This window comes from Piliocolobus tephrosceles, chromosome 9 (genome assembly GCF_002776525.5).
Source record: "Piliocolobus tephrosceles isolate RC106 chromosome 9, ASM277652v3, whole genome shotgun sequence".
Lineage (NCBI taxonomy): Eukaryota > Metazoa > Chordata > Mammalia > Primates > Cercopithecidae > Piliocolobus > Piliocolobus tephrosceles.
The window spans coordinates 84,751,336-84,770,999 of NC_045442.1; the positions used below are offsets into that span (position 1 = coordinate 84,751,336).

Genomic DNA, 19,664 nt, shown 5'->3' on the forward strand with positions numbered 1-19,664 from the left:
AGCCCCTAAGACCCTAAGGTATAGGATTATTGCACACGTTATGGCTGAGGAAACTGAAGTTCAGAAATTTGAAATAACGTAAGATTCCAAATCTATTATGTAGATGAACTAATATAATAACTTCAGAGTGTGTGGTTTTTTCAGCCTCCCATTTTGTTTCTCGCTGGCAACAGAGACTTCTCTGGCTACAGAGGTTAGGACAGTTGTATGAAGGAGGTGAAATTGAGCTGAGCCTTGAAGAGTGAGTAGTATTTGAAAAGATAGGTCTTGATTTTGAAGTAAAACTATGCCATTTTAATTCCTCAGAAACTTCTACTTTTGAGGAAAAACATAGATGTATCTAGCATGTTGTATATGGGTAAGGTTTTGTAAAACTATGGTGACATTGTCTACTATAAACATAATTGTTTAAGCCATTTTTTTGGATTGCTTTGACATTTTTGGTTATATATTTTAGAGTTGTATATTTTAAATCTTTGATCAAGAATGCAGTCTTCCAGATTATAGTGTAGATCCTGTTGAAAATATAAATGGGTTTTGACAGCTTTTACCTATTTTGGAAATGGACTTTTCTCTACAGTTTACTTCTAACAAATTTAAAGCTCTATTATAAATGCTTCGTGTAATTAATTAGCTTTGTATTCTACATAGTAGTAGTATAACTGAATTGTTCATGATGGAGGCTCAGGTGGGATTTGGAAAGTTCATTATGTGGGCCAGTTTTGGCACAGCTGGAGTGCCAGATGTTTGAGTAAATGTAATCTCATGAGTTAGAGCAGTTGTATTTGTTCTTAATTTATAAGTGAATAATTTGAATCTTAGTCCAGCACTTGCTTATGATCACAAAATAAGTCAGTGGAAAAGAAATTGAGGTTTCTAGACATTTTCTGGATCCTCAGTTATAGCTTGCAAAGACGAGTATTAGCAAATTAAGCTGTTATGAGAATATTCCGCTCTTGATTATGTACTAAAACAAAAGGAGTAGTGCTTGGTAAATCAAAATATCAGATAACCATAGTACCATTTCCACTTGATTTTTAAAATGAATTTTATTCTTTTTCCCCTTTGAGTGCCTTCCTATCTTTATTTTGGTTTGGCTAATAGTAAAGTAAGTTTGCCTGCCTTGAGTGTGTAGAGACTCACTTGAGAGAGGAATGACCCACCTGAGACTAACGATTTTCCATATTATTACCATTCAGATATTTGAGAATTTACTGTATTGCTTTAAAGAGAAAACAAGTGTGTTTTTTTTTCCTTAGGTACTTGATTTTTAGATTAAAAAGTTAATGCATTTAAAATTTAATTTTTATCAGATTAAAACATTTGGATAAAATAATAGACCCTGAACTAGAGGCATATATAAAAATTGTATATGTTGGAGCCCTTTTATGGTTTGAATGTTTCAGTACAAGTCTTAGAAACTAGCCATTGTGTACTATGTATGTTACACAGATGCATTATACTGTTCAGTCAGAAAAGGCTCATTCCAAGTATTGACTGAACTAAACAGAATATACTATCTCAGTTTCACTCTCACTGGGAAGCTAATGGACCTTTCTTGGGTCTAGGAGATTATCACCTATTTTACCTCTCATCTCTCAGGCCTGAAATACTCATCCTGCTTTTCTGTTCCGTTTCAACTCCCATCACCTGCTTTGTCTCTTGTGGTTCCATTCCTTTCTGTCTCCCAGTACCCCCCCTAAAGATTTTCCTCTTCCCACTACACTGCCTGTTTTCTTTTTGCATTTGAAGAAAAGCTCGCAGAGGACCTTTCATGTTGAAGTGTTTTATTGCTTATCTGGACAGAATGGAGGGATGATCTCAAATACAGATGCTGGATTCAGGAGCAGTGGTTTTCAGCCCATTTGGTTTCAGCATCTTTGGGTGCCTGAACCTCACCCTCAGAAATTCTGCTTAGTGTTCCGTTTGAAGACCATTGATTTTATTTCATAAATGTATTCTTGAGAACTTTTAAGTAACTTGCATTATTCAAATTTGGAATGACCTTTATTTAGTGTTCATGTGGTTTAAAAGTACTTAACCTAGTGCATGAGTTACCTTTTTTCTCTATCCCCCAGCGTAAGTCATTCCTGTCCCCTTCCTAAACCAATCTCCTTGAGAGGATTTCTGTCTCAAGCTCAGGTATTCATGTTACTTTTCAAAATTCAGGAAGTCCTTGTTAGGTAATACTTTCGGCAAAAGAAACTGTTTGCTCCTACTTTATCTATTTAATAAATCCATATTTCTACTTATCAAGTATTAGAGTAGAAATAAGAAGACCCAAGTTTACTTAACTAGGCCGTTTGAGTGACACTGGCATGTCCCATAACCTCGTATAAACTGGGGCAGTTGAATTAAGGTTTCTTCCTGTTAAAATTATTTTATTCCTTGTCTTGGCGCTTGCTTTAAAACAAGATGCGCCAGAAGTACATCTTGTCTCAAATTTGAATCATTTGAATTTTTCCTTTTTAGTGCGAAGCTATAAAGACGTTTTTGTAGGGAAGTAGCTTTTAACTTTTGTAGTTATACAGTCCTTTAAGATCTTCTATCCAAAAAAAGGCATTACAGACAGTTTTGCATGTATTATCAGCAGTATTCACACATACCCTGAAGCCCATTTGTGGATCTTGCTGCAGGACCATTTCTAAATGTAGCTCCGATGTAAATTCTTGTCTTAAACTGAAAAATACATTCATTGAAAGGATAGGACTCCACGATTCTAGACATTTTCAGAATTCTCACCTCATAGCTGTCAGTGAAGAGTGTTTTTTAGTGTGTTGGATATCATTTGCGATTATTTTTAGTGAGCCTTCTAGACCCAAGAGAAAAAATTACCACTAGAGGCAGGCAGTGCAGTGCAAGTAGCTCGATCTGCAGCTGTCTGCAACTGATTTGCTGTTTTGTTTCTCATAGCACAGGTGCAGCAGTGATCAATGGCTCTCAGCATCCATCGTCATCGTCGTCTGTCAATGATGTGTCTTCAATGTCAACAGATCCGACTTTGGCCTCGGATACAGACAGCAGTCTAGAAGCATCAGCTGGGCCTCTGGGCTGCTGTAGATGACTACTTGGGCCGTGGGGGGGTGGGAGGGACGGGGAGTCGGTTAGTCATTGATAGAACTACTTTGAAAACAATTCAGTGGTCTTATTTTTGAGTGATTTTTCAAAAAATATAGAATTCATTTTGTAGTAAAGTAGTTTATTTTTTTTAATTTCAAGTGATGTAATTTAAAACCTAAGTTGTGTTTCAAAACAGCAACAAAACTGTATTGTATTTTTTGCTGTAATTAACTGTATAATGTAAACCTAATTATTTTATCATGTTTTAAATTTTTTGCATATTTGCTTTATCTTATGCTGCTGATTTTTTTAACTGAATTTGTAAGATTTTGTTTATCAAAGCAACTATTATGTGGTGACTTGCCTATATCATGAATTATTTAAGATTTTTATAGGTTTTTTTTTATTAGAATTTATTTCAGATGTTTTGTTCATGATACTATCCTTCAGGGTTATGTGCTTATCAATGAAATAACCCCAGAGGAGTGAGGGAAAATAACTTGTAGCCAGGTATATTCAGGAATAACTACTGTAAATGATGAACGTGTTAGGAGACCTCCAATATTTGCTACTTGCCAATCCTAATTTAGTTACAAGAATTGGTAGGCAATCCTACTCAATTTTGGCAAAAGCCCCGTCATCTAAGTGGCAGAACAACTCAGAGCATGTCTTTGAAGATGCTGGGCGTCTACCACCACCTTATGTCCCCCACCCTACCCAACAGAAATAAGTAAAAAGAACATGGTGTATTCTGCAAATTTGTGGCATGCTCAGTTTATGATCACATAAAGTCAAGAGGATACTTCATGAATAACACATTTCAATGCAAATAAACAGATGGTTCACTTCTACTAGCTATGAGCCTGTTTTTGTATACACTGAGTTAATCTACTCAGGCTGTAGGTCTCAGCAATGTTCTAGAGTCTAGTCTTTCCCTCTCCTGCAGCTTCGGGCCCTTGGACCTTTCCGGTTTCCTATTACTTGGAGTGTCTGTCAGTTGAACACCAGTTGTTCTGGTGTTTCTGGCCATTTGATTCTACTTGTAGCATAATCATATTTATACTAGCTATTGGGAGGTTCCAAAGCCTACCTAGATTTGTGCAGGTGATGTATCAAATGAGCAATATACCGTTCATCTGAAAATAGTAGCACACAGCCATATATAGGATGTCATTTTCTAAGGACTGTTTCTTCACATTGAGCAGAGCAGGCATAAATGGTGGTTATTTAGTCTGAGTCTTTTATTTTTTTATACCTGATTTTCAACATAACATGCAATGTGGATGTCGAGTAGTGTAAGAATGGTGCTGCTCCTGACAAGTGTATGTTAACTGTTTACATTTTCTATCTGCAGAATTATTTCTCTATAACTGAACTTTTCCCAAGTAAAATGTCTTTGAAGTCTCTTTATTTCTGAAATACGTTGTCTGTAATAGACCCAGGCACCTTTTAAATGATCTCTGGAACAAGAGGGATTTCATGTTGAACTAGGAAATGCATACTCACATAAGCAGCAAGGTTCTAGGCAGAAAGCCCCCTGGAATTCGTGACCAACGGGAAGAACAGGTGTGGCTTAACACGCAGTGTCCGAAAATTTGCTTGGCATTTTATTCATATATTTAGTGCAAAATTCCTTTTGAATGAGATATTTTACATCATTGTTAATGTGCAATATTTAAGATTAAAATACATTAGCCTTTTTATATACTTTGAAATAGCAGGTTTGTTTTTGATGGCTTAGAGTCATGATTTCCAGCTTCCCAGCCTTTTTATCAGTCCCTTTTCTAATACAACAAGGTGCATTAATTTGATTAGACAAATTAGAGTTTTAAGACTATAACACCTCTTGAATTGTAGACAGGAAATATTGGATTCACAATTTTAGCAGAAATTTGAGAATGAGTGTGTTTATATTAATTTGACAATTAGCTGTATTTTCTGTAACGTAGATTATGTCACTGTTGCACTTTCACAGCAGACATGCTTTCAGAAGGTTCTCATATTTTATGCTTGATTGCTGATAAGCCATCTCTATTGATACAGATTTTGGTTAAGTAAGGAAAACCAGGTGTCTGACTGTATCATTTGTTGTAAACGCCAGCTGCCACTTGCCAACCATCATGTTCAGTTCAATTCAAAGAAAACAAACTCGTATTACTTAGTGTAAACTAAAATATTTAACAAATTATATCCTAAAAACAAGATCTCTTTGTTAAATGTTGTGTGCCCTAGGTTTTAAATTACTACATCTAAATACAATTTTGCTCTTAAATTTGTTAAGCTAAATAGGTATTGGTTCTTTTTATTTTGGAATCCTTTAAGCATCTTAAACTTTTTTTTCCCAAGAGAAGTTACAAATAACATTTCTGTCAGGTAGTACTTGTGTGAAACCACCTTTCTTCTGTAATTTTGATTTTTCAATTCTATATACTTAATATACTCACTGTCTTACTATCAGAAAGTTATTTTGACCAAGATTTTTATTATCTTCATAGATTAAGAAAGAGATGCTAATTCTTTACCTGTGTCTTCCTGGTTACTATTCTCTTCCCTCTAATATATACTGGCCATTTGTAAAACCATTGTATTGTTGGGATCACTTAGTTATACTGTACGCAAATAGAGCATCTCAGCTCTGTCATACTGCTTGCTGAACAGTTTTCAGTGTGTCCTGCACCTTTGGCTGCTGGTTGTTCCTGACGTGCACTCTTGCAAGTTGGTAAAGGCACAGTGTGTTCATACCAGGTGTTCCTAAGAGAAACACCAGCCTGTTAAATGAGAAGCCTACACACAACCCCCTTAACAATCCAGAGAAGCTTGACAGTGTGCAAAGAAGCACTCTTTCCTGCCAGCCTTGTCATTGTTCTGTTCTATGCTAATCCTGCTGTGTTGTCTGAAAGATGGAGGGAAGAGGACATCAGTGTCTGATAGTGAAATCAGCAGCAGGAAAGTGAAGCTCTTTCCTTGGTTACAGATAAGATGGTTTACACTATTGGCCAGTATCTGCTACACATATGAAGACTTAACTATTCAGCGTTTTCCTAGGCACTAGCCTGCACAACATTTTGAGGTTAAAACATAGTATATTTTCAAAAATATTATTGTAGTTTGTGAGTGTTGTTCATTAGTTACACATTAGCTATAGAGTGGATGCATGAAGCCCCAAGACACCAGTAAACTCTTCTTACCAGTAGGTAAACCAAACACCACCATTCTGTCATTAGCAGCCATCTTAAATGTTGCCTCTCCATATCCTGTTGCATTTTTTTGTGTGCATTGTGTTTCTACTGATCTCTCTTAGGTTTTTCCGGAATCAAAGGAAACTAATTTTTCCTTAATAGCAAGAAAGATGAAGAGGTAAAGGGCATTGAAGCAGAAATGTATAGTTTGGGGTACAATTAGAAAACTCATAAGGAAAACAGAAGTCCTAATTAATTTCAAACTGACTGCTCTTCGTTAAGTGCTCTTAAGGAGAGTCTAGTAAGAGTAATACTTTCTGGCCATTTCTAGTTTAGATTCTTTTCGTTACTGAAACTTTTGAGAAATATTACCTGTGGATTAATTTTGCACAATGTCCTATTCTCATAATGACTTACAAATTAAACTAGGCTTTTATTGAACTACCTCACACTAATTTTCTATGCTTTCCCAAGTAAGCTGTTGCCCTGTTAGATCTTTGCTGAGTGAATTATAAATGTGTGTTAAATACTTTTTAGCCAATGTTGAAACAATACCAGTAAGTATGTAAAGTATATACCTTATATCAGTAAGAGACACATGTAAAATCTTTCACTGTATATCTTGGAAAATTGTGTTAGATGTGCTCGTTGACATTATTACTGTTTTGTAAGTAGAAACCTGCTCGTGATATCAGTCCATTCTTTACATTTTACAAAAGGAGTAAATCTTAGTAAAATTTTACGAAGAAATAAATTACTTTTGTAGGCCCAATATTTGGTATATTTTTGAGAAGCTGTTAATCTTTTAGCTGAATAATGAAGTTAGACTGAATTATGTGTCTCCCTGGACTGTGGCATCTACTTTCTCATTACAGTTTATCCTGGCCAGCAGGGTGTCACACCTGGAAACCTGAGTATGATAACTGACATTTGCTTTTCTTCCTCTGCGATGTCATTCCTCCTCCATTCCTCTCCTTCCCTGTGTTCCGTTCCCTCTCCTTTCCTCTAGACAAAACAAAATGGGGCACTTTTTAGGGAATGCTGAGATCATTATTGTGATTTTTCATCATTCATGCCCTAGTCATTAAACATGCACCACTGGAATGTAAACAACGTTATCTAGTATGTCAATTGGTTATAATATTTTAAATAAAAAAAAAAGTGGTATGAAAATTATGAAATTAAGAGTTTTTTCATTGAAAACAAAATCTGTGGTAAAGTTTTTCTTGGCAATTTTAGGATTGCCTGTGGATTGAGATAAATGGGGTCTTTCTAGGACTGGTTTCTTAGATTTGGATTTTATACAGATTGTGAAGAGCCTAAACTTTAACCCTGATTATCTGGTTGATCTGGTCTTGGATTTCTTGTGTTTGAAATTGCTGGATAAACTTTATCTAACAAAGGAACTTTGCTTCAATGCCCTTAACCTAGTTCTTGGTAGACATATGAGAGAATAGCCATCATGACCACTTGGCAAAAATAAGTACTTAAAATTGGGGTCTGTTTCAAAACAGATTTTAGCTTTGAATGTTTCCAACTTTTGCCATGCTTATTTGCTCTTTGCCATGTACATTGGGTGTGCTGCTGTGTGGGAATACAGGGTCCCTGCTGCATACCTTCCCAGCCGCTGTGATGACGCCACTCCATCTTGCACAGTTCCCTGCTCCAAATGACCCTTGTACCGTGCCGTCTCTGCCCTCACCCGATCTCACACTGCCCTTCTCTGAGGAGCGGAGAGGAAGGGGCTGGTCTTCTAGCTGCCCGCTGCTGCTGAATCAGCTGCGTGGCTGCTGAGCTGTTTCATCACCATCATAGGCCTCCCAGGAGAAACTGGGTAGCAGAAGCAAGTGTCAGAATGTTGAGAATAAACTTTTTACTTTTTTTCATTTTTACCAGTTGTAAAGTGGAATAATTCATCCTTGTTAATTTAGGTACTTTCTTTTTTCTTTTTTATTATTGTTCCTAAAAAGGTCTATTGATCTAAGTGAAGATTGATTTGTGGTGATTTTGTGGTTTAAGAAAATTTTTTTTAGCTGTTACAGGTTGTATACCAGTATTTCTTTGGACTTCATTTGAAACCGAAAGATACTTCAAATATGCAGTGTAAATTTTAGGTTTCTAACATGTACTTTACTTAATTTCATCTATTAATGGAAGCATATAGGTGATATAGATGTGTGCCGGAAGCTGGGAGTAGGAAATAGAAAATGGATGACAGAGTCTTGAAATGGTGTATATGGAAGACCAAGGACCTGGCTACAGGGATTGATGAGAGGAAATGAGGAGTTTCCCAAAGAAACTGTGTTTTGAGCCTTGGCATAAAGAAGGTTTGGAGAAGAGTATTCCAGGCTGAAGGAAAGGCAAGCAGATTTAAGTGAGTGCACGGGCAAGCACTGAGGAACGGCCTGGCATGGGTGCGGGTACAGGGAGAAATGGGAGAGAAGACTGACACGTTGGAGTTTGGAATTGAAACAAGCTGAGGATCGGACCTGAAAATATCAGGAATTGCCGTTATTTTGTAGGTGATAGGAGCCCATGGTAGTTTGTGAGGAGGAAAAGCAGTATTATGACCCAACCCTTGTTTTAGGATGGTCACTGCCAAGAGAACCAAGTGCAGTTAGGCTGAAGATGTGGAGATTGGTGACTGATCAGCTGAAGATACCTAGTTGAGAGAAGGGAAGAAAGGGACTCATTTAGATGTATTGCCATGGCATAGGTGAAGTCGCCAAGCTTAGCGTTTGAAGCTGGGGGAAGACTGTGAGCCCAGTGATTGGGTGGCACACGAGATGGTGCAAGGAAAATACATGCAGTGTGTTTTGCAATTTGTACATCTCAGTTTGAAGTATCCATGACAGAATGCATGTCAGGTATGGCATCAACTCCAACTTACCGCTCCAGGAGTGGGAGGAAGGGAACGATTGGTTTGCTCCCTCACCTGCCTGTAGACCGCTGCTATCGTAGTTTCGTTTCTTGTGAGATCTGTGTCATTTGCTCATATGGCCCTTGCACTGTTTTTGTTAGTATCATTTTGTGGACAGAGGAAGATAGCGGAAAGATTCCTGTTGGATATCCCATATGTAAAACTTTAGAGTTACCTAGAGAAGTGCAAGTGGGGCCTAGTTCGAGTGAGTGGAGAAGCAGGTAGTGAAAGGGACTTGAAAACTTGGCTGGAAATGTAAAGAAATCATGACAGTGTCTTGAGAGAAGTGAGGGGTAGACTGAGGGATCAGAAGAGTTCAAAGGGAGAAAAGAGTTCAAAAGGAGTCTTGCTCTGTTGCCCAGGCTGGAGTACAGTGGCACAATCTCTGCTCACTGCAACCTCCACCTCCAAGGTTCACACCATTCTCCTGCCTCAGCCTCCCGAGTAGCTGGGACTACAGGTGCCCGCCACCACACCTGGCTAATTTTTTTGTATTTTTAGTAGAGACGGGGTTTCACTGTATTAGTCAGGCTGGTCTCGATCTCCTGACCTCATGATCTGTCCACCTCGGCCTCCCAAAGTGCTGGGATTACAGGAGTGAGCCACCATGCCCGGCCAGGCACATGTGTTTTTATGAGACAAGGTCCTGGAAAGGTTGGGGTCTACTGGGTCCTGCGGGTCCAGGTGAGCTTAGTCAAGATGGAGAATTTGGATCACCGTAGACAAGTGTCAATCTGGCTGAGCCATGCCTCTTACTGTTACTTGACAGCATCCTGTGTTCTCATCTTCTCTTGATGCCTCACGCTGGGATCCCCTGGATGGAAGAGCCTGTCCTACTGGAGATAATGCCTGGCAAGTAGGTGTTCCATAAATGGTGGGCTGGGTAAGCTAATGACTAGAACCTATCCTTTACACCATTTCTGTCCTCTGAAAATGCTACATTCATGGCCCTCAAAGTGTGACATAAGGACACTGCATGCAGCGCTGCGATATTATAGTGATGTGAGCATGGGCTCTGGTGCCAGATACCCACATAGCATCCTGACCTCACTGGCTGCCTCACTTCCTGCAAGTGCCTCAACTCGGGCTGTGCTCTGTCATCTGTCCTGTGGGAAGCCTAATGTCACCTGGCAGTGTTGCTGGGAGGATTTGGCGTGTGCATGCAGGGCAGGGACTGGCCAGCGCTCGGTGGGTGATCCTGCCTGGCATCAGGGTCAGCTCAGCACCCTGGCGTCCAGGTTCGTCAAGTCAAACATCTGTCCCTCCTGTCTGAATGTGTCTCTAGGCAAACGTACCCAGAAGAGTTTGATGTGAACTAAATGCTGTGTTTCCCTCGATTTGATGTGTCACAAGGAAGAGATGTTCTAGAACCTGAAGCCCACCCCACCCGCCTCCAGTGTGCAGCTGAACCAATGAACCCACGTGCTGACCCCGAGGCTCCCCATCCCCATGGCCATGGCCACCACTAGACCTGGGCCTAGAGAAGTGGGCCCAGACTACTCCTCAGTCCCCTGTGAACTGGGCCCAGACCCTACCCCTTGCCTCCTTTTACCACAGTGGACAGACATTTATCAAAAGCTCACTGAAAGAAGGGAAAGAGGAAATAATCATAGAAAAACAGGAATTCTCTACCAGGAATTTTGGGTCAGCTGCTGCTGGTTTCCTAACCTGGTGAACTTTTTAACCAGCTGTGGGGTGAGTGCAGGGGCTTGAGATTTATGAAACCATCAGGTTAATACCCAATGCCCAGATAGCATAGAGATTTAGCTGTCTTGGAGTGGGGTCATCAAGCCAGCTTGTCACACGTGGCAGGGGCAGGATCTGCATCTGGGCAGGCGGGCTCCGGAGCCTTCGCTTGGAAACTGCTGTGTTCTGCTTGAGCAGCTTTATGGGAATAAAAACGTCCCCTGCACAAAAGCTTCTGGGGCATGCTATGTAAGGTAAGCATGTTTGGCATTTTTCAAGACTTCTCAAAGACCGCTTTGCATTCCTATGAACCTGCCTGCGACTCTCTCCCTGTCGTTTGGGTCATGCTCAGCAGTGTACAGACATGCTCAGGAGTTCCCATCTTTCAAAAGCTCTTTCCCCTTCCACTATCAAAATGGAAGTCAATTCACGTGAGTTAATGTAAAGCTCTCAAATCCTTCCCTATCTCCCTTAGAATAAAAACCTCTCACCATGGGCAATAGGCCCTCAGAGTATCTGGTCCCTGCTGGGCTTTTCATGACCCTGTCCTACCCTACCCCACTTCTTCACAGACTGCAACACGTTGTGAGACCCCTGTGCTCAAGTGTTGCAGGGCTTGCTTTGGGAGACAGAAGTAGTAGCAATGTGGCTGGTAGAAAAGGACAGCTATCCTGGCACAGGTCGGGGTTCTTGGTGGAGGCAGGAGTAAAGAGAGGCAGCGGCAGTGTGTGGCAATGTCACGGCTGCTTAGCTGGGAACTCAAGACACTTGTGAGATAATTACTTAGGATACTGGGAGGGCTGTGCAGGGGCTTGGGGTTCTGCATCCAAAGGAGAGGGAGAGAGTCTGTGAAACGTTGTTACTGACTCCATTTTTACCCACAGACCAGGGAAACATGGATATATGGGTTCCATTCCGAAATTCCTTCAGGAATAAGATTCATTCCTGGTCCATCACTCAAAAGCCAGTTGACAAGGAATCTTCCTTTTCTATTCCTGTTTCTCACACACACATACCCTTAAAATTGTACTTTAACTTCAGAGAACATGTACATTCATTTGTTATTCTTTTAACATAAGCCAACTCTTTGGTTTTTTTTTTTTTTTTTTTGGTATGAGACATTCACAATTTCCAGTATTTCTTTAAAGTCAAACACAAGTTTTACGACACTGTTGAAGTATTCTGAGAGCAGAACCCCAGATTCTTCCCATTTCTCGCTATTGCATGTTTCATCCAACCATACTTAATTTGACAATATTTTTTAGCAATGTGCCTCTACTGAGTCTGTCTAAAGCATTCCAGGGTTTCGATGAATCAATTCCCTACCTTTTCATGTTCATAATTCATGTAATTCATGAGTCTACTTCATATTAAATGATGTAATTACAGTAACAAGTACAATGGGAATCTGTCAGTTTGGGACCAGGTTCAGCAAATGTAACTCAATTGAGAGAAGTGGGTAGTGGTGGGGATACTAGAGACCCCCTGACAGGTCAGCCTCATTCACTCAGTGTGCCTGACAGTTAAGTCAGGTGTTTTACAGATGAGATGCCCAGTGCTGGTTACATAGAGATTGGAGAACAGAACTGAATAATCACGCCAATTCATTTCGAGATAAGAATGGCATTTGCAGATCCTACTTGGCCAACAGGTGGCAGATGTGGCTCAGGCATTCATGAGCTCCTGTCGCTACTGGGGACTCGGCAGGAGCCTAAGCCTTTGCCAGGATTAGTGGTTGAGACAGACAGACAAGCTTCCTTTCATCATGGGAAACCCATTTCAGTCTCCTCTGCTCCTTCGATAGCCTGGTGGCATTTTCTCTCCAGGTCAAAATCAGCAGAATTCCATGGCTGTGGTGAGAGAACCCAACAGGGTCATCAGAACGTACTGCTGTTCCCACCCAATTTCTCCAAGCCTCAGTTTCTCCTCTGAATATGGAGAATAGGGCCAATTTTCTACTTCACTGGGTTGCTGTGAGGACTCAAAGTCACCTCGTATTCTCTTCTCTCTCCTTGAATAGAGGGGAGGGCAGCATCTCAACCCCAGGGAAAAATCCCATCACCCAGACAGCTGGCTCGCCGTGTCAGTGGCTGAGCAAGGACAGACGCCACTCTCCCCAGACCCTCCTGAGCTCCAGCATCCAGACCTTGATGCTGCTGAGGGCCCTGAGCAGGTGCCTGCCTCCTGGTGGATGAGCCCCTGGTAGCTGCCTGGAGACAATGGGTAGCTGGCCACAGTGTGGGAGCCGCCCTGCCTGCCTCACCCTGCGGGCCTGCCTTCCTGGTAGGAAGCCGGCATTTCCTGGGAGGACTGAGCCCCCAGCATTTAAAGCATCAGATGTGGGCAATGTTTATACCTGACTTTAGGTGGAGCTGGTTGGGCCTGAGTGACGTTTCTAGTGGCTGTGGTCAGAAACTGGACGCTCTGGTGGCCACTGCTCCCTGAACAAACCCCTGCGGGTTACTGCTCAGGGGCAGCGAGGGGCCAGCCACACATCAGGACGCCGTGAGGGGAACAGGTGAAGACAGCAGTGTGACACTGCTGGGCCCAGAGGCACTGCGTTGCTGCCTCCTGAAGCACACAGCCCAGGAGCTCCAGCCGGGCCTGGCCTGGGTGCCCTGTGGTTGGGAAAGGCTTTCTGGAGGGATTTGCCCTAAAGGAGCCTTCAGGTCTGTGGATGAGCCAGAGGAGGGGGGTGAACAGCAGGGAAGGAGGGACTGGAAGGGTGCTGGGCAAGGGCCCAGGGTGAGGCATGGGCACCTGAAATATGGTGAACAGATGCTTCCCATGGCCTTGGCTCAGCCCTCCTGTAGAGCGGCCACACTTGCCCACACCTCGCCCAAGCACAGCACCTGCGCTGGGTGCGCACTCAGGCTCTGGCCCTGGAGCAGAGCTGGGGCCATGGTGGAAGGCCCAGGGCACCTCCCAAGACAGAAGCCAGCTGCAGACGTCCAGATGGCTAGGGGGCGGGGAGTAAAGAAAGGCCTCCCACCTGGAGCACACACACAAGAGAGCTGAAAGCACAAGGCTGCTGTCCCTCGGGGGGCTTCACATCCCACCTCACAATGCCTGTGCTATTCCACCCAGGGGCATACCTCAGGGCGCTCCTAGCCCTTGGAGAAACAGGAGTGGTCACCTAAGAAGCCCTGTATCGCGCGGCATGAAAAATGAGCCAGGTAACAAGGCACTATGCTTTGTGAGCACATTTAATGAAGAAAGCTAACTGCTCCCAGCGGCTGCCTGGATCCTGTGGCAGAAATGATGGGTGCCCTCCATTTCTGTGGCCATGAAGGACATTTCCTGGGTAAGGGCTAAGCGCTACTCTTGGTACTGTCCCCTTCTGACCCTCACCACGAGCTGCATGGTTGGAGCAGCATCTGATCCCACCTGGAATGTGTGGGGTCGCAACAGTCCCCACAGAGGTATCAGGATCTCTCCCTCCAGCTGGTTCCAGAGCGCCTGGCTGCTCCAGAGATACAGAGGCTTCTGACTCTGTGCATGGCTGGAGACCAGCAGACGTAGCACAGAAGTAAGCTCTGCCATTCCTTTTACTTTGGGGCCCTGGCACCTTTTGCCCCAGCAGTCAAGCTTCCTAGGGTCGAAAAAAACTCTTCCATTTCCCTCTGCAACAGCTGGTTCCTCCTCTCCGCGTCCTCCCGTGCCCGCTCAGAGTTCCGCAGCTTTATTTCCAGCATGACGTATTTTTTCTTTTCCTGGTCCAGTTCTTCTTCTAACCGAGACATTCGTTTTCTCAGGTCAGCACTCCCTTCTTCGATTCTGAAAGTCAAGGAGAGATGCTGTTGGAGACTCCGCGGGCAGGTTCACTGTCCCATAGGTGTACCCTGCTTGCGCTCACTGTGGGTTGAAGGGTCAGGCCAGGCCATGGCAGCAGGAGGACACCCCGGCTCATCTGCTCCTCACAAGATCCCCAGTACTTCACCCGTGAGCAAACTGTCCCCTGCCATAGCTCCCCTCAGCGTGCGATCCTGAAATGTCAACACAAGGATCCATGCCTTCGGTGCCTCCCTGGGTCTGCATTTGCCCCTCCAGTGCAGTATGGGATTCCTGCCAGCTGGCAGGAACAGCACAGGCCCCTCCATAGGGAGGGTTGGGACTTGGACTGTCCCCTGGCCTTTGCTCCTGTGCTGTGGCCTCCCCTCCCACAGCTCCCCACACCGTCCCCACGATCCAGCCACACGTGGCGACCCACAGAAGATCCCGTGGGGTGGTCACTTCCATTCCTGCTTGCCTGTCATGTTCAGCTCAAGCGCCCCCAACATGATGCTGCTTCCTGTGATCCTCCCCAGCAGGTCCCAATGGTGCTTCTCTGCGCCATCAGAGCCTATACCACATGCTTCCGTGCAGGTTCATGCCGCAGTGTGCCAAGGTTGGCACGGCCGTCTTTTTGACCAGACGACCAGCTTCTGTCTGTTCGAAGGGACACACCTGAGCCCAGCCCCTGGGAACACATGCTGGATTTTAAGGCCAGCCTGGTGACCTGTGAGCCACATGGCTGTGGGCAGGACACAGGCCACACTGAAATGCAGAGGGTGACTGCTCCTCAGAGCAGTAACCATGGGCTGGAAGATGCCAGGGGCCCAGCACAGGGCCTGGTATGTGGTGCATGATGAACAAACACGGATTCCCCAACCCACCAAAATGAGGCCTCCATCCTCATCACTGAGCGTGCAGCATGGCCTGAGCCCTCCCCACCAGGAGCACAGGCAGCTGTCAGAGAGCAGCCACCTACCTCCCCACTGCCGCCCCTGGGCTCGGGCCTGGACCTCCCCTGTTCCTTCTCTGCCAGGCTCAAGACTCCAAGCCCCAACTACACGCTGATGACTCTGCACCATTTCATCAGCATCTCCAACTTAAAGGGTCCTGACCTTCATCTCCAGACCACTCTTCCGCAGCCCTGGTGCACTCTCTTGGTGAATACCTTCCTTCAGCTGCTCAGCTGAACAATGATGTCCTCCCCTAAGTCCATTCCTTTTCTTGGCCCCATATCTGATCAGCTAGCAAAACCTTTTGGCTCTACCTTCAAAATATGCTCAGCACCTGGCCGCTTCCCCCACCTCCATCTGCTGCCCCATAGGGCCACACCCCCCATAGGTCAGGCCTAGACCCCCACACCTCCTAACTGGTCTGTTCTGCCCTTGGCCCCTGGCAAGCTCTGCTCGGCATGGCACCCAGGTGTGCCTGTCCAAGTGCCCAATGTGCCAAGACCCTCCATCAGCTTCACACATCATTCTCATCTCACTCTGCGAAAGACCAGAGCATTGCCCCTGCCCCACACATCTCCAGTCCCCACCTCCTGACTCTCCCCACCTGTAGGGGTCCTGGGCTCAGTGCTGGCTACAGCTCTGGGGTCTCCTTCCCAGGGCCCTCCAACCTTCTACCCCGAGGCTCCTCTCCGCTCCCCTCCATGCTGCTCTATGTTCTCCTCCTTCATCTCCCTTCTAACACACCGTGTATTTTTCAAAAGTTATCGTGCTTACGGTCTTTGTCTCCCTGCAACCCAAATAAGAATGTGGACAGAGATTTGGATCAGTTTTTGCCACAGCTGTGGCCACCTGCACAGCATCTGGTACTTCACAGGAAACAGGTTCTCTTTTGGGAATGCACAAAGGAAGGCTGACTCCCCAGCAGGGCCCTGGGGAGGGGCTCCAGGGTCCTGGGGGCCAGGACAAGGCCAGCCTCACCCCACCCCCTACCCGATGGCTCCATACTTCCAGAGAACAGGACACACATTCCCCAATCACCGGCTGGACGGGACAGGTGCTAATGCCCTCGCCTTCCTTCCTGTGCTCAGAGACCCTCCTTACTCTAGACCCTCCCTCCAACCAAGACAACAGCCCAGACCACTCTGCTAGTGAGGACAGGCCCTCCACAAGGGCTACCACTGCTGTCCCTTTCCCTCTGGGAACCTCATCTTACCTCCAGCCAGCAGGCAGGAGTTAATGCAAGCAGCAAAGGTTCCTGAGCGCTCCCATCCACTGAGTCATTTAACACTCAGGACAAATGGGTGAGGTCACTGGGGCCCAAAGATCCTGCCAGGGACACTCAGCCAATCCCTGGGGGAGCTGGGACTAGAATCCAGGTAGGCTGACCTGGAGTCCAGCAGTCCTGCATCTCCCTTGAGAAACCAGACCTCAGAGCAGGCCAGAGGAACTCCAGGAACTCAGCACACAACTGGCGAAGCTGGTCCAGTCCAGCCTTCTGCATGGACAGCTTTCTGCATGGTCAGAGTTTCCACATGCCCTGTAGTTTGGTCTGTGAGCTCATCTGCAGCAGACAGCATCTTCTACTATATTTCTGGAGGCCCTTGGGTTCTACTGATGCTATTTCCTTTCTCGGCTCCATCATATGGGTCCTTCCAGCCCTGGCTCAGGCACTGCCTGCTGTGACCTTCCCCATGGCAGGGGCCTCTGCCCTCAAGGTCCCCCCTCTCCTGTCTCTTCCTTTTGCAGACACGGTGCCTGCACATGCCTGGCACTCTCCAGCACCCAGAGAACAGCTGTCAGCAGAACAAAAGGGCAATGGCTGCCATTCCAGCTCCCAGTGGAAATCACAGGTTCAGAGTGGGCAACAGGAATGCCTTCCACCTCCATCCACTGCCTCTAATGGAAAAAGGAATTCCCTGCTGGTGGGTGGGACCCAGGTGAACAGCTCAGCCGACTAATGGGGACCTGCAGCCAGAGGGGCCAAGGAGCCTGCAATGCTAAGGGAAACCCGGTGCACTGGAAAACCCGGCCTCCAGGAGCTGCGGTTCCTCACTGCAGAGGGGAACCCCAGTCCTCATGGGAGGCTGGAACTCCGGCCCTCTGTTAGTGCAATTGCAAGTCTCAGGGTGCAGTACAACCATCCTGTGACAAGGGCGGGCACAAGGGCTTGGTTCAGCAGGGAAACTGGATTCTGATCCCATCAGGGAAGGGGTCCTCACTTCTAGCCTGGCTGGTCTGGGGCCTGGGCACTTCCCGGCGCCCAGCATCCAGGCTATGGGCCCCTGTACTGGGACAGGCCTAGGACCTGCCTCCAGGGGCTGCCCCCTCCTCCCTAGCTGCAGACTGCACACGGACTCTGTTCCCACCCGTGTAGCAAAGGCCCCCCGTGTGCTGGGCGGGCATTCCCACTCACATGGAGTCAGCAGGCCTCTGCAGCACTGACTGGGTACCAGACGGACTGCGTGCCAAGCCTGCCAGTCCCAGGGCTTTCCCAGAGCTAGGATTCCCCTCTCTGAGGCTGGCTTCCAGGGCCAGTGGCTGGCGAGTCAGAGGCCGACGCCCATGTGCCAAGAACACAGCTTTCCTGCAGGCTCCACCCGGTTACAGGAGGCTCCACGGGGCAGCACGTTACCTTTTCACACTCCTCTCGTACTCAGTCCGCTGGCGGCACAACTCGGCCCTGAGCTCAGTGACCAGCCCCTGTAAGGCCTCGGAGCGGCGCGCGTGCTCCCGGGTGGGGCTGCCCGGCTCGCTTGGCTCGCTGTTACTGGCACCCGTGCCCGCCTCGTCCAGGCTGTGGTCCAGGTCCAGGGACTTGGGGTCCTCGCTGCTGCTGGGGAGCGGGGAGGGCTCCAGGGCCCAGTCGGTGTGCAGGGAGCTGCGGGCGGACGAGTCGCTGGCGCGGCAGGCCGTGCAGCTGCTGAGCGAGCCCCCCACCGAAGACTCGCTGGAGGAGGCCCCGGACCACACCATGCTGGCCACGCTGGGTATGCCGGGGACCACGCCCGGCGCGGGCACATTGTCGTAAGTGGAGAGTCTCTGCACGGAGCCCGAGTCCTTGAGCCGGTCTCCCGATGAGGCCCGGCGGTGGCCACGCAGGGAGGACAACCCGTTCATGAACCAGTTCCCGCCGGAGGAGATGATGGGCACCTCCAGGGACGAGCCGCCCCCCTTCGGGCTTCCCGATCGGGATCCCGGCTGACGGAAGGAGGACTTCCAACTGGGCAGGGTCTGCACCTTCTTCCCAGGGCTGCACCGGCTCCCCGCTCCCGTGGGGGCTGTTCTGGAGAGCACCGCCACGGCCGCCCCGTCCAGGGAAGAGGTCCTGTGTGCGGGCAGGCCGGGGTCGCAGGGTTCTCCCTGGCTGTCTCTGGTGACCTCCTCGGAGCCCCACCCCACTGCACACTGCGGGCCCCTGTGCGGGGACGTGGACCCTTCCGGGGCCGGGGCCTTGAAGAGCTGGCTGTGTTTGCGGATGAGGACAGTCATCAGGTGCTGGACGAGGGAAGTGCCTGCCAGAAAGAGAGGCGGAGAAGGGCCCTGCTGCCAGCCACCCGGCCCAGGGTCGCTCTGCCAGTCATGGGGACCCAGCTTCGTGGGAACTGGCCCTGTAACCAGAGCCAGGCCGCCCCTCAAGGGAGCCTTCATCCGCCCCGAAGAAAGAACCACACACCCTTCAACTCCAGGCAGGACAGCAGGATGGGGCCGCAGAACCATCTTCCTCAGGCACAGAGCCACAAGCCGGGGAGGAAGCACTGTGCCTGCGCTCACGACCTCCAGCCGGGGTGGGGTGAGGAAGCAGGCACCAGGGCTGCAGGGTGAGCAGGTGGCAGGTTGGAACTGGAACCTGGGACCTGAGATGCCAGAACTCTCTCGGCTGCCCCACCTCACCCCGGTGCTGCTGACAATGGCCATGCCTGAATATCCACACTCTGGGAGGATAGGGCTCTGGGACAGGGAATAGAGCCATCTTTCCTGTGTGGGGGCACACACATACAATTGCACACACAGTGCACCCCGCCCACCCCTAAAATCCCCCCCTACAATCACACATACAATGCACCCCATCACCCCCAAAGTCTCACACACACATAC

General features: G+C 47.1%; 2 protein-coding genes across 19 annotated transcripts in view; one reads left to right on the top strand and one right to left on the bottom strand.

The window, feature by feature from the left end:
* The window catches only part of MAPK8 (mitogen-activated protein kinase 8), a 135,283-nt gene extending 127,871 nt beyond the window's left edge, over nt 1-7,412 (top strand). For 8 of the 15 annotated variants that reach the window (XM_023230140.2, XM_023230136.2, XM_023230142.3 and 5 more), the window contains one exon: nt 2,919-7,412. In XM_023230140.2, coding sequence (XP_023085908.1) covers nt 2,919-3,064 — 146 coding nt within the window. In that variant the 3' untranslated portion in view covers nt 3,065-7,412. Of the gene's footprint in view, nt 1-2,913 lie in introns of all 15 variants that reach the window. The other 7 variants (XM_023230147.2, XM_023230149.3, XM_023230148.3 and 4 more) reach the window with 2 other exon arrangements.
* Nucleotides 7,413-14,035: 6,623 nt separating this feature from the next.
* ARHGAP22 (Rho GTPase activating protein 22) overlaps nt 14,036-19,664 on the bottom strand; it is a 210,581-nt gene continuing 204,952 nt past the window's right edge. For all 4 annotated transcript variants that reach the window (XR_002735272.2, XM_023230184.2, XM_023230185.2 and 1 more), the window contains 2 exons: nt 18,202-19,081; nt 14,036-14,622 (listed from right to left, as the gene is read on the bottom strand). Coding sequence is in view for 3 of the 4 variants with exons in the window: in XM_023230184.2 (XP_023085952.2) it covers nt 14,394-14,622; nt 18,202-19,081 (1,109 nt within the window). In the remaining variant the exon portion in view is untranslated. The remainder of the gene's footprint in view (nt 14,623-18,201; nt 19,082-19,664) is intronic.